Here is a 14,680-nt window from a genome sequence, read left to right as displayed (position 1 = left end):
TTACTGTGATGTTTCAGTAAAATGGTTTATTTTGAGGTGCAATTCCATGTAAAAGGAAGCAAAGGACCATGTTCTGTGATTTTTAGGATAGACTGGGAGAATTAAGGATTTAGGCCCAAGTCTTTGTGTTCCACTGCATTAACCACTTTAATCCCATGCCCTGCTACAACCTGATTTTAGTACATGTCCTTTCAGATTTTTTTCCCTTCGGCATTCAGCAGTTTTGCTTTTCACCAGCTTTTTTTTTGGTTTCTTGTAAACAGCTGTAAAAGAAAGTGTGTAGTGAAGGTCCCTAGAGTGAACATTTTATTCCCTTTGAGTTTATTTTCACTTAGTGTTTCATTTTTATATGCTTTTTAATGTATGGTTACGTTGTACTGGAATTTTGCTTTTTTTCTTGTGTTTTTTAGATAAGTGCCTCTATAGACGCCATTTTAGCAGCTGACTCTGCTTCTCGGAAACAGGAGATCGAGGCATGGGATGGCGAGGTGCGTCAAGTCTCAAAACATGCTTTCTCACTGAAGCAGTTAGATAACAGCCTGCGTATCCCTCCATGGTGAGTAAGTCAGATCTGCTTGTTTCTTGAATAGGCAAAGGCTACTTAACTTCGTATGGGAAAAGTAGAAGTAGGGTTAGTGTAGGAAGGACTAAGGCCGCTGCACTGTGCCCTGTGGTTTGGGGATAAGTAGCTACAACAGGGTTTGCTAAGAAGTATACTACATATTAGACTGCTAGGGAGAAAAGAAAATTGAATGCATCAGATGAAGCATTTTAGGTTTAACCGTGCTCTGATGTGTTAGCAGGTCTGTCTGTAGTATTCTGTACATATTTGTGTTGTGCTTGGGTATGTATACATACTGTTGTAAATGAATGTTCTGTTAGGCAGTTATCTGATAAAGCATGCCCCTCAGTTCCCTTAGGCAGTTATCTGATAAAGCATGCCCCTCAGTTCCCTTAGGCAGTTATCAGATGAAGCATGCCCCTCAGTTCCCTTAGGCAGTTATCAGATGGAGCATGCCCATAGGTTCCCTTAGGCAGTTATCAGATGGAGCATGCCCATAGGTTCCCTTAGGCAGTTATCAGATGCAGCATGCCCATAGGTTCCCTTAGGCAGTTATCAGATGGAGCATGCCCATAGGTTCCCTTAGGCAGTTATCAGATGGAGCATGCCCATAGGTTCCCTTAGGTAGTTATCAGATGAGGCATGCCCCTCAGTTCCCTTAGGCAGTTATCAGATGTCGCATGCCCATAGGTTCCCTTAGGCAGTTATCAGATGTCGCATGCCCATAGGTTCCCTTAGGCAGTTATCAGATGTCGCATGCCCATAGGTTCCCTTAGGCAGTTATCAGATGGAGCATGCCCCTCGGTTCCCTTAGGCAGTTATCAGATGGAGCATGCCCCTCATCCTTAGGCAGTTATCAGATGGAGCATGCCCCTCGGTTCCCTTAGGCAGTTATCAGATGGAGCATGCCCCTCGGTTCCCTTAGGCAGTTATCAGATGGAGCATGCCCCTCGGTTCCCTTAGGCAGTTATCAGATGGAGCATGCCCCTCGGTTCCCTTGGGCAGTTATCAGATGGAGCATGCCCCTCTGTTCCCTTGGGCAGTTATCAGATGGAGCATGCCCATAGGTTCCCTTGGGCAGTTATCAGATGGAGCATGCCCATAGGTTCCCTTGGGCAGTTATCAGATGGAGCATGCCCATAGGTTCCCTTGGGCAGTTATCAGATGGAGCATGCCCATAGGTTCCCTTGGGCAGTTATCAGATGGAGCATGCCCATAGGTTCCCTTAGGCAGTTATCAGATGGAGCATGCCCATAGGTTCCCTTAGGCAGTTATCAGATGAAGCATGCTCCTCAGTTCCCTTAGGCAGTTATCAGATGGAGCATGCCCATAGGTTCCCTTAGGCAGTTATCAGATGGAGCATGCCCATAGGTTCCCTTAGGCAGTTTTTAGATGGAGCATGCCCCTCAGTTATCAGATCATAGGATCCTAGTAGATTACTAGGCTATCGACACGGAGGTAATTTTAAGCCTAGCCGTTTCATCCCAACGTAATACCATAGAAATGCTAGTCAGTACCCAAGATTGCATTTACTGTTGACTGCCCATGTCCAGGAGGGTTGTGGGTGCTATCCCCTGGTAAGAATTTACGGTGCCCCATCCACTCGTTCAGGTTCCTTTTAAACAGTGTCATACAGGTGCTGTGTTTCACATGAATTTGGTAACTTGTTCCAAAGATGTGGCAGTCGCTGGAAGATAAATCTGTCCCTCCAGCATGCCCTATTTGAGTTGCAGGCCATATTTGGGTCCCTGGAAAGGGTAGCCCTAGTCCCGTTAAATTTATGGATATGCAGCAAGTTCATTCAGTTTGAGTCTTGGATTGCTCTTTATGCCAGGCATAAGTCCCCCTAAGAAGTCTGTACGATAGCCCAGTGATAGGGACTTTAGTTGATCTGTGTAAGGCACATGTTGGAGCCCCTTTATCTTCTTAGTTAGAAACCTCTTAGGTCTTTCCAGTTGCTGCATGTGCTTTGTATGGTACATGCTGAATGTGACGTTATACTCCATTATGGGACGGATAAGTGCCGAGTATAGAGGGGTTATAACCTCTTTTGCTCTCGAGGCAATGCCTTTACTAATGAAGTGTGCTATGTAGAACGATTACCTTACTACAGTTCACATTGTGGTCGAAGTTAGGGCCACAGTCAACTTGTGTTCCCAGGTCCCTTACCACTTCATGAGTGCTTTGGATGATGGTGTTGATTTGATAGCGTGAAAGGATATTGTTTATGCCGAAGGGAATGGTAATGCATTTCTTTGCATTCAGTTTGAGACCGTGACTAATACACCAGTCGCTGGTCTGCGTGATACCCTTCCTGGAGTATACTGACATAATTTGGGGATTCAATGATTGCACCTAGTTTACATTAGTCCTCAAACTTGGTCAGACACAACCCCTTAGTTTTGACCTGAACTACTGAGAAGCAAATACCAAACAGTAAGGGGCCCAGCTTTGACCCCTGTGGCACTCTGCTGGTAACAGGTCTGCTGGCTGATGTGGAGTCAGTCACTGTGATGGTGTGTGTCTGTTTTTTGAGCCAGTTGGGCACCTCCCCTGATATTTTAAGGGATACCAAACATTTTTTACATGATCTTTGGCAGAGAGAGAAGCAGCTTATGATGGGGTGAAGTTCTTAGTTACGCTCGATTATAGTGTCATTATTCACTTCTATTCCTAGCACTGAAGGTATAACAAGGGTTAAATCGTATTTAAATAGGAATAGTGGTTATAGTACACAGCATGTTAACTTTATATGCCTCTTATTGGAAATTGTGCTTGAACATAAGGTTTTTGTATTTAATGATGTCTACTATTGGCAAATTTCTGGAGTGGCTATGGGCACGAGTTGTGCCAGCAGCTACGCGAATCTTGTGATGACTGAATGGGAGTTCCACAACATATTGAGTTATGAGGTGGATGACATGTTTTTATCATTGATTCGTCTACTGTCTTTTTCTCCTTGTGGAGGAATCATGAGTATGAGTTGTTTGTTTGCTGAGAAACTCAACGCTGTCATTTTTTTAAATTTTACCATGAAACATTCTGCCAATAGGATTGATTTATTTTTTTAAATGTAGAGATTCTTAGACGCGGAAATAGTCACCTTTCCACGAAGATGTCTAGGAAGGAATGTTACAGTCCCTCATATTTATATAGAAACAGTATGCATCCCCAGTATATATTTTCCAATATTGTAAAGGTGCAGGCAATGAGGGTTTCCCGTCTATGCTTGGAACCTGTAGAGTACAAACGTAGCCTGCAAAAGCTTAAAGTTGATTTTGTTGGAAGGGGTTATAAACAACAGAGGTAGATGAAGCCTGTTTGGCAGTGAATAATGAGAGATCTACTAGAGCTAGACCTTATTTTTCTACCTCTCTTATTGAATGTGGTCGCAGACGGAATGGGTTTAATAACCTCCCTGTTACCGTTACAGTAAAGATGTGTGTATGATCAGAGATATTAAGTGCAATTGGCGCATTTTACTGGTGGATGAGAGGGTAGCAGGGATAATGAGGCCTAAACCAAGGTTCAGTTATAGAAATAAAAAGTCACTAAAGCTAAGGCTTTGTTACCCCAGAATGCCTAGTAATACCATGGAGATGACAGCTGGCACAAAGAGATTTGATGCTTGTGCATTTTGTGTATATATTGATGAATCCTGGACTTAGACATCCGGATAGTGGCCAAATGTGGCATTTGAAAGCTACGGCCGATTGTAATGCAAAAAATTTGATCCATCTAGCCCATTGTGAGAAATGTTTTGTTTTTTACGTGGGCAAGACCATTCAGCGTTTACAGGAACGTATCAGGGATCACTGTTATTGTGCACGAAAGGGACTTGAGTATATAGTGCCTTAGGGAAACATCTCAAGAGGGAGGGGAAGGCAACATACCTTTGCTTTTCAAGTGTTAGAAGTTATACCTGAAAATATTAGGATGAGAGATTTGATTAATGAAACGGAAGTCTGAGCTTCGCTGGATTCTGAGATTAGCAGCACATTTAGGGCATGGTTTAAATGATATTATTTCATTGAAACCCGTGTTGAAATCAAGGAGGCTTAGGAGAGGAGTTTTGATTATTTTTACTTTAAATACATACATATATATATTGTGTGTGGTTTGATGTTATTACTGTTGCCTTTTATGTGGTTGATGCATTGTCCTTTTAAGACTAATTGTTTAGATAATTATTTTCTTCAGTATCTTATTTAATTGTATGGTAGTTTTAATCTCACAACAAATAAACAAAAGGAAAATAAAGTATAAAAATAAACGGCCAGCAAAACCAGAATCCACCACTGTAAAAATTTAATCTAACCTCTAGCGCCTCAGTGGCAGATTACAGTGGTGGATCCTGGTTTTGCTGGTCATTATATTTTTGTATGATAGTTTTAGTTTGTGTGTCTGAGGAAGCAGTGTTATCATTGCGAAAGCGCTTGTATTAAACTCTTGGTCTGTTAACGTTTGGTGTTTATTCTGAACCTGCCTTGTATCTGCACGAGTATTTTTTTTTTCTACCTTAGCTGTTCTGTTTTACACTCGTAGTTAATTGCTGGAGGACATTTGTTCAATTCCCTCCTGGAGTTATACTGACATAATTTGGGGATTCAGTGGCTGCACCTAGATGTTCATCGTGCATACAGCTGCAGTCATAACAGATGGGTTCTCCTTCCGTCAGGCGGGTCCTCGGTCGGCCGAATTCCAAAGTCTAGGTCCGGCGTTGGTTGTCGTCGCTTTTTCCCTGACGTCAGTGCGACAGGGGTATAAAAGAACCAGCCGACGCCATTTTCTTCAGTCTTTCTTGCCGCGTGGTGCCCAAAGCAGAAGCAGTTCGCAAGTGCCGGTCGGCCAGCTCCTGAAATTACGAAAATTTTGCAACTGAAGTCTTCTTGAAAGCTAAGTACCCCGTTGGGGAAACTTTTCTTGCCTCAGACCGATGTCAGACAAAGTTAATAATTGTATTTCATGTGGGAAGCAAATACCGCATAAGGATTTTCATTCCCTCTGCATTCCTTGCTTAGGCCCAGACCACGACGTCTCGGTCTGTCGTTTTTGTGCTACATTCAACAAATGCACCATTAAGCTTCGGGTGGAGTTCGCCCAGCACTATTTTGGCAAAAAATTTAACTACATTATGTCGTCTGATACTCCGACTCCAGTTTTGACTAAAAGACGCAAAGATAAGGACCGACACACGAGGTCCGCGGCCTCTACCGACACCACGCCAAAGCTGACTACAGGTGGTCTGGTTCTCAGCGAGGCGCCTACGCAGCCCCTGCCTACCGACTACACTTCTTTGGCGGTGTCTTCTGTGCCCGAGGTCGCAGGCTCCTCGGCCCACACCCCGACTACAGATACCGAAGCCACTCTAGGTGGTGAAACTCGGAATGTAGACAGGTCTGCCTCCTCTCAAGGTGTCTTCAGGCCTTCCTCTTCTTTTTCCATCAAGGCTTTCACTAAGTCTAAAGCAGCCATGCATTCTAAGAGACAAGCTACACAGGGCCCTTCTCCAGACCCCATGCCTAAAAAACAGATGCTTAAAATGGCTGAGGATTTAATTACTCTTTATCAGGAGTTCTCAACCCCCCCCCCCCCCTGGACAAAAGGCCCAGAATGGAGGAAGAATCCCCCTCCTCGGACCAGGTCTCCATTATTTCAGAGCACTCTGATGAACAGGAACATTCATACTCCCCTTTTGAAGATTCTGATGCAGAGGAGTCCATTCCCTCTGTCTCCCCCCCCCCCCCCCCCCAGAGGATTACTCATTTGGGGAAACCTTGCATACCTTGAGGGAACACTTCCACTGGGAAGGCCAAGAGTACTCAGACTCCAAGAAAAGGCTTGAGGATTTTCTCTTGCTCCCTCAGCACAGGCCTCTGGCTATACCTCCTGTCTTAGACATACTAGATGATGTGTATTCGGAGGCCTGCTTTAACCCAGACTCTTTACCTTCAGCCCCAGTCAAGCCTGACAGGTACTACCGGGTTCCTGACTCGCACCAATTCTTATACAAAAGCCATGCGGGCCATGCGGCTGACCCAGAAACTATCTCACAGGGCCCCAAGGGAATTAAGGCCTCCACTGCTTAAGAATCCATTACCTTCAGAGAGAGATTCCAGATCTTTAGAAAGGTGGGGAAAAAAGGTATACACCTCGGCCACCTTAACCATGAGGGCATTAAACTGCCAGTTCCATATGTTAAAGTACCAACAGTTTCTGTTATCACAGTTGAGAAGCGAAATGTCACAACCTGAACAACCAGACTTGAAGGAGTTGCAGGATTTGATGCATAGTGCAGAACAAGTGGGTAAACATACCTTGCAATGTGGTTTTGATGCTCTAGAGGCCTCATGTAGAGCTGCTTTTACAGGATCAGTCATACGTAGACATGCCTGGCTCAAGGAGCAAACCTTACCAGATCATGTCAAAGCTAAATTACTAGATGCCCCTCTACAAAAGGATGTATTATTTGGTGTTAAAGCTGAGGAGGTATTAAAGAAAATGGAGGAAAAGGCTAAATCAATGCAAACTGTGAAAGATTTTCTACAGGTACAACCTCCACGTTTCAGTAGAAATTGGCCTTCCAAAAATAGTCCTTTCCAGCCACGGACAGACCCCAAAGCGGTAGATACAGGCGACCGAGGGGCAGAGGGCAATCCCAAGGATCGTTTAGAGGCAGACAATGGCAAGCTCCTACACAAAGAGGTGGTGAGGATAGTTCACAGCCATTCAGAAAGCAAACCCAATGAGTTTCCCCTTTGCATGCCAAGCAAGGCTCAAATGGCAGCACCCTTAGGCGGAAAACTGGCATTATTTTCGAAAAATTGGCATATTGTCACAAAAGACAAATGGATCCTGGACATTATAAACAGAGGCTACAGATTCCATTTTCACACCCTGCCACAAAAGAGAGGCATGCCAAACCTGCTACATAATCAAAGGGCAGAGGCACAAAGACAAATTTCAGATCTCATGGACATGAAAGCTATTCAAGAGGTACCTACTCAAGAACAAGGTCAAGGATGTCCTTCAAGAATGCCACTGCAGTCATAACATATGGGTTGTCCTGCCTCAGGCAGCCCTCGGTCGGCCGAATTCCAAAGTCTGGGTCCGGCGTCGGCTGGTGTCGCCTCCTCTCCGACGTCACAACGGCTGGAGTATAAAGGCATCGGCCGACGCCATCTTCTTCAGTCTTTCTTGCCGCGCGGTGCCCGAAGCAGAAGCAGTTCGCAAGTGCCGGTCGGTCAGCTCCTGTGTTTTCAGTACCGAAGTCATCTTAAAGCTAAGTACCCCGTTGGGGAACATTTTTTCTTGCCTCAGCCGATGTCAGAACAAATTGAGAAAGTTAATAATTGTTTGTCTTGTGGTAAACAAATACCTCATAAGGACTTCCATTCTTACTGTCTTCCTTGCCTGGGCCCAGACCACGACGTCTCGGCCTGTGCTTGCTTTAATAAGTGCACTCTCAGGCGCCGGGCAGAATTTGCTGAAGACTTCTTTGGCGAATCATTCGCATATACCATGCTGTCGGATCTACCGACAGCTCAATCTACCAAAAAACGTAAGGACCGGGACCGGCATCCTGGGCCCGCGTCCTCCACCGATACTACGCCTAGACCCTCCGCTAGTGCTTCGGTCCCTGTGGAAGCAGTAATCCAGCCGCTCCAGGCCGACGACACAGCTTTAACTAGTCCATCGGTCCTGGAGACCTCTGTGGTGCCGGTTGTTGATTTTCCTCCGGATACCGAAGTTCTGGATTTACCCGACACCATTCCGGTGGACAAGGTCACTCCTGCACGTGGGGCTGCTAGGCCTCCTGTATCTATGTCCATCAAGGCCTTTGCACGTGCTAAGGCCGCCAGCCAGGCCAAGGCCCATCCTAAACCTGCTGTCCAGGCCCCCTCTTCTGATAAACAGATTATGTCTCTTGCTGCAGACCTAATTTCCCTTATCAGGGGGTCTCAGCCTCACCCAGACAGAGGTTCTCAGCCTTCTGCAGAGAAAAGGCCTAGAACTGAGCAGACTGAAAACCTCTCCTCAGATGAGGCCTCTGGGGATTCTGAGCATTCAGATATTCAAGAAGAATCCTTCCAGGCCTATGAGGACTCTGATGCTGAGGAATCAATTCCCTCTGCCTCTCCTCCAGAGGATTTCTCTTTTGGTGAAGTCCTGCACTCAATGAGGGAACATTTCCAATGGCAGGGGCAGGAATTTTCTGATTCCAGGAAAAGGCTCCGTACCTTCCTAAAGCTTCCCCAGCACAGACCTTTAGCTATTCCTCCTGTGATGGATGTTTTAGGTGATGTTTTCTCCGATTCCAGTGCTAACCCTGACTCGCTCCCCCCTGCTCCTGTCAAGCCAGACAGATATTACAGAGTCCCTGACACTCACAAACATCTTTTTAAGGCCCACACCATGGATTTAGAAACGATTTCACAGGGTCCCAAGGGAGTGGCTACCTTCCCTGCCAAGAATCCTTTGCCAGCGGATAGGGAAGCCAGGTCTTTGGAGAGATGGGGTAAAAAAGTTTATACCTCTACCACCCTAGCCATGAGGTCTCTTAACTGCCTTTTTCACATGTTTCAGTACCAGGATTTTTTACTGGATGACTTGCAGAAAAAGTTAGCCTCTCCTGAGCCTATTGACAGGCATTGCAGGATCACATACATAACACTCAGCAGGTTAACAATCATTTTCTTCAGTGTGGTTATGATGCATTGGAAGCTTCATGTAGGGCAGCTATGACTGGGGCTGTGATACGTAGACATGCTTGGTTAAAAGATCAGCCTTTGCCTGACCATGTTAAAGTAAAGTTACTTGATGCACCTCTGGAAAAACAGAAGCTTTTTGGTGCTAATGCACAAGATGTGTGAAGTCCATTGAGGAAAAAGCTAAGTCAGTTCAGACAGTCAAAGATTTCCTCCAGGTTCAGCCACCCAGATTCAGTAGAAACTGGCCTTCAAAGAATTGGTCCTTGCCGGACTCGGACAAGTTTCAAAGGGGAAAGAACAGGCGTGGCCGAGGCCAATACCGAGGCCCCTACAGGGGCCGCCAATGGAAACCTACAAATCAAAGAAGTGCTGCAGCCAGTCCAGCTGCACCACAAGGGCAATCACAATGACTTGACTTTCATACCGCCTCCAAGGGCTCAGAGAGAAGCACCCTTGGGCGGAAAATTATCCTTATTCTCAAAGAACTGTCATATCTTAACCAAGGACAGTTGGATTCTGGATTTAATAGACACTGGTTACAGATTCCACTTCCATACTTTACCTACAAGACAAGGCATGCCAAACCTGCCACACCATCAAAGGGCAGAGGCACTCATTCAAGTTTCAAAGCTATTAAGTTTAAAAGCAATAGAAAAGGTACCTCCCCAGGAACAAGGCCAGGGATTCTATTCAGGACTGTTCCTTGTTCCAAGAAAGGAAAACAAATGGAGGCCTATACTGGACTTGTCTACTCTAAATACCTTTCTCATTGTGCCAAAGTTCAAAATGCTGACGTTACAGCAACTCCTTCCCATGCTGGGCAAGGGGTCTTGGCTGGTCACTCTGGACCTCAAGGAGGCATACCTGCATGTCCCAGTCAGACAAAGCTGCAGAAGATACCTCAGATTTCTTGCAGGGACAGAGCACTATCAATTCTCAGCATTGCCGTTTGGCTTATCTACTGCGCCCAGAGTGTTCACGAAATGCCTGGCATCAGTAGTGGCACACTGCAGACTCCAGGTAATTCAAATATACCCCTACCTGGACGACTGCCTCATACAAGCAGACAACAGACAAACATTAATAAAAAACTTGGACTATGTCATGCAACTACTACAGGCCTTGGGATACAGAGTCAGCGTTCAGAAATCAAGGCTACTGCCATCCCAACAGATTATTTTCCTAGGAGCCAAACTGGACACACAAACAGAAATGGCCTACCTCACAGAGGAAAAACAACAGCAGTTACCAGAGTACTTCAAAGGCCTAGCAAAGCTCTCCCAGCTGACTGCAAGGAAACTCCTGCAGGCCCTGGGGTTCATGGCATCATGCATTCTTCTGATACCTTTGGCAAGACTTCATATGAGAAAGCTGCAATGGTATTTGAAAAGCTTATGGTCCCAACACAGCCAAAGCCTAGAGGACGTAATCCCACTTATTCCATGCCTGCGAAAGGAATTCTTGTGGCGGGCTCAAGCAAGTCAATTAAACGAAGGCATGTCTTTCAACAGACCTCAAGCAGGTCAAATTATTATAACCGATGCCTCAGATCATGGATGGGGGGCGCACATGGAGGGCAGATGCGTTCAAGGTCAATGGACACCAAAGGAAAGACATCTGCACATAAACCAAAAAGAGATGCTGGCAGTGATACATGCAATCGAGGATTTCGAAAAATCACTGCAGCAAGGACATTTACTAATAAGGACAGACAACACCACTGATGTCCTTCATGGATGCATCTGCAGTCATAACAACTGGGTTGTCCTGTCGTCAGGCAGCCCTTCGGTCGGCCGGATTCCAAAGTCCGGGTCCGGCTTCGGCTGATGTCGCACTTCACCCGACGTCATCTCTGCTGGTCTTCGGGTATAAAGGCATCAGCCGACGCCATTTTCCTCAGTCTTTCTTGACGCGTGGCGCCCGAAGCAGAAGCTGTTCGCAAGTGCCTGTCGGTCAGATCCAGAGATTACTACTACCGAATACTACTTCGAAGACTTCTAAAAGCTAAGTACCCCATTGGGGACTCTTTCTTGCCTCAGCCGATGTCAGAAAAAGTCAATAACTGTTTAACTTGTGGGAAACAAATACCTCATAAAGATTTCCACTCTTACTGTTTGCCTTGTTTAGGCCCAGACCACGACGTAGCAGCCTGTTCGCCTGTGCTTCATTCAACCGACAACGCTTAGGCGCCGGTCGGAGTTTGCTGAACAGTTTTTCGGCTCAGATTTTGCGTACATTATGCCGCCGGATCCTCCGACTACCCAAATTGTTAAAAACGCAAAGAAAAGACCGACACTCGCGGTCCGCGGTTTCGCCGAAACCATGGTTAAGCAAATCATGAGTGTCTCGGTTTCGGCGAAACCGAAAACTGATCAAAGTACAGCTGAATCAATGACTACTACTGAGGTGCCTGCTACTTTACTTGAATCGGCCTCAGAAATTTTACCTACAACAGTGGTTACTAGTGACTTATCAGACACCATCCCTTTGGATGTTTCTACCCCAGCACGTGGTGCTGCAAGGCCTCCTGCAGCCATGTCTATTAAGGCCTTTGCCAGGGCTAAAGCAGCCAAATCTACTAAATCAGTGCCTGTTAAACCCCCCTCAACCAGGCCCACTTCTAGTTCACAAATGCTTACTCTGGCAGAAGATTTAATATCCTTAATTAGGGGATCTCAATCTCACCCAGACAGGGCCTCTCAGTCCCCAGAAAAGAGACCTAGAGCAGAGCCCCCCGAGCCTGTGTCCTCTGATGATTCTGCGGATGACTCAGATATTACAGACCAGCCAGAGGCTCCTTTCTCCAATTATGAAGACTCAGATGCTGAAGAATCCATTCCAGCTGCTTCTCCACCAGAAGAATTCTCCTTTGGGGAAACCTTACATGCCATGCGAGAACAATTCCAATGGCAGGAACAGGTTTTCTCAGATTCCAGAAAAAGACTTAGGACTTTTCTGCACCTACCACAACACAGGCCCTTAGCTATACCTCCTGTCCTCTCTGTTGTGGACGATGCATTTAATGATGTCTGCACTGCACCAGATTCCTTACCTCCAGCCCCTGCCAAACCAGATAGATTTTACAGGGTGCCAGACACTCATCATCACCTATACAAGGCCCCACTTGCAGACCCGAAACTATATCCCAGGGGCCTAAGGCAGTAGCCTCGACCACAGCAAAAACCCTATTCCTTCTGAAAGGGAAGCCAGGTCTTTAGACAGATGGGGCAAAAAAGTTTACACCTCAGCTACTCTCTCAGCTAGAGCTTTAAACTGTCAGTTTCACATGATACAATACCAAGAGTTTATGCTTGATCAGTTAACTAAAAAGCTATCCTCTGATGACTCTATAGATAAGAAATATGTATTAGAAATGGTAAATAACATACAACAGGTTAGTAACCATTCCTTAAAATGTGGCTATGATGCACTGGAGGCTTCATTTAGATCAGCCATGACTGGCACAGTGATAAGAAGACATGCATGGCTGAAGGAACAGGTCTTACCGGATCATGTTAAAGCTAAGTTATTAGATGCTCCTATGGATAAGGCAAGTTTGTTTGGTACACCTGCCCAGCAGGTAATGAAGAAAATGGAAGAAAAGGCAAAATCTGTACAAACTGTTAAAGATTTCTTGCAGGTTCAGCCCCCAAGGTTTAGCAGGAACTGGCCTGCCAAAAATTGGTCCTTTCCTGACTCCACAAGATCCCAAAGGGGCAGGAATAGACGTTCCAGAGGCAGAAATCAATCCAGAGGGGGTGCCTACAGAGGACGACAGTGGCAAGGTAATAACAGAGGCACAGACACAGCCACTACCACTACAATAGCACAATCACAGTGACTTGATTCTAACTCCGCCTACCAGGGAACAAATAGCAGCACCATTAGGCGGAAAATTAACCTTATTTTCGAAGAACTGGCACTATATCTCAAAAGACAAGTGGATTTTGCAAACCATAGACCAAGGTTACCGGTTCCACTTCCACACTTTACCAGTCAAAAGAGGAATGCCAAACCTGCCTCCAAATCAAAAAACAGAAGCTGTACAGCAGATAATGCAATTAACAAAGATGAGAGCTGTGGAAAGAGTACCAATAACAGAACAAGGCAAAGGATTCTACTCCAGACTATTCCTAGTTCCAAGAAAGGAAAAAAGTTGGAGACCTATTCTCGACCTGTCCACCTTAAACACATACATCTTTGTCCCAAAATTCAAAATGCTGACCCTACAACAACTTCTTCCCATGCTGGGCAAGGAGTGTTGGCTGGTAACTCTAGATCTCAAGGAGGCATACCTGCACGTCCCCATTCGACCAATTTGCAGAAGATACCTCAGATTTCTTGCAGGATCAGAGGACTATCAATTCTCAGCATTGCCCTTTGGCTTATCTACTGCGCCCAGAGTATTCACAAAATGCCTGGCATCAGTAATCGCCCACTGCAGACTACAGGGAATCCAAATTTATCCATACCTGGACGACTGCCTACTACAAGGGGACAACAAAAGCAAGCTGACAACAGATTTGCAAAGGGTCATTTACTTGCTACAAGCACTGGGATACACAGTCAATTTACAAAAGTCAAGGCTGATACCATCCCAAACAAGGACATTCTTGGGCTGAATTGGACACAGTAAAACAAATGGCATTCCTAACTGCAGAAAAACAGAAAGAACTCCCTCTTTACTTCTTGGCACTAACAAAACAGAACAAGCTAACAGCAAGAAAAGTTCTGCAGGCCTTGGGCTTCATGGCATCATGCATAATCTTGGTTCCACATGCCAGACTACATATGAGAAAACTACAGTGGTACCTAAAGAATTTATGGTCCCAACACAGGCACAGCCTAGAAGCAGAAATTCCACTAATCCCATGCCTAAAACAGGAGTTCTATGGTGGGCTCAAGCATGCCAGTCAAACCCAGGCCTACCCTTTCACAACTATCAAGCAAGCCAAACCATCACAACAGACGCCTCAGACCTAGGATGGGGGGCTCACATGCTGGACAAATGCGCATAAGGATTGTGGGCAGGACCAGCTTCACCTGCACATCAACCTAAAAGAAATGCTGGCAGTAAAACTGGCAATCCAAAAATTCAGACCATTTCTCAAAGAAGGCCATTTGATGATAAGGACAGACAACACCACAGTCATGTGGTACATCAACAAACAGGGAGGCACTCATTCATACCCCCTATGCAGAATGACTTTGGACCTTTGGAACCTGGCACTCAGCTACAACATCCAGTTACAGGCAATATTTGTACCGGGAAAGGAGAATACTCTAGCAGACATGTTAAGCAGAACCACCTCGGATGCTCACGAATGGATGCTACACCCGGACATCTTCAAGACCATCTCAAAGAAATGGGGAATGCCACAGATAGATCTATTCGCTTCCCCTCTCA

General features: G+C 45.7%; 1 protein-coding gene across 3 annotated transcripts in view; it reads left to right on the top strand.

The window, feature by feature from the left end:
• Positions 1 to 14,680, top strand: part of USP5 (ubiquitin specific peptidase 5) — a 2,313,977-nt gene that overhangs the window by 485,677 nt on the left and 1,813,620 nt on the right. For all 3 annotated transcript variants that reach the window (XM_044079605.1, XM_044079604.1, XM_044079606.1), the window contains exon 5: positions 411 to 556. In XM_044079605.1, coding sequence (XP_043935540.1) covers positions 411 to 556 — 146 coding nt within the window. The remainder of the gene's footprint in view (positions 1 to 410; positions 557 to 14,680) is intronic.

Source organism: Protopterus annectens, chromosome 8.part0, assembly GCF_019279795.1.
Source record: "Protopterus annectens isolate FY-2018-M chromosome 8.part0, PAN1.0, whole genome shotgun sequence".
Classification (NCBI taxonomy): Eukaryota; Metazoa; Chordata; order Ceratodontiformes; family Protopteridae; genus Protopterus; species Protopterus annectens.
The sequence above is the reverse complement of the archived record's forward strand: the minus strand, read 5'-3'. Positions and strand labels throughout refer to the sequence as shown.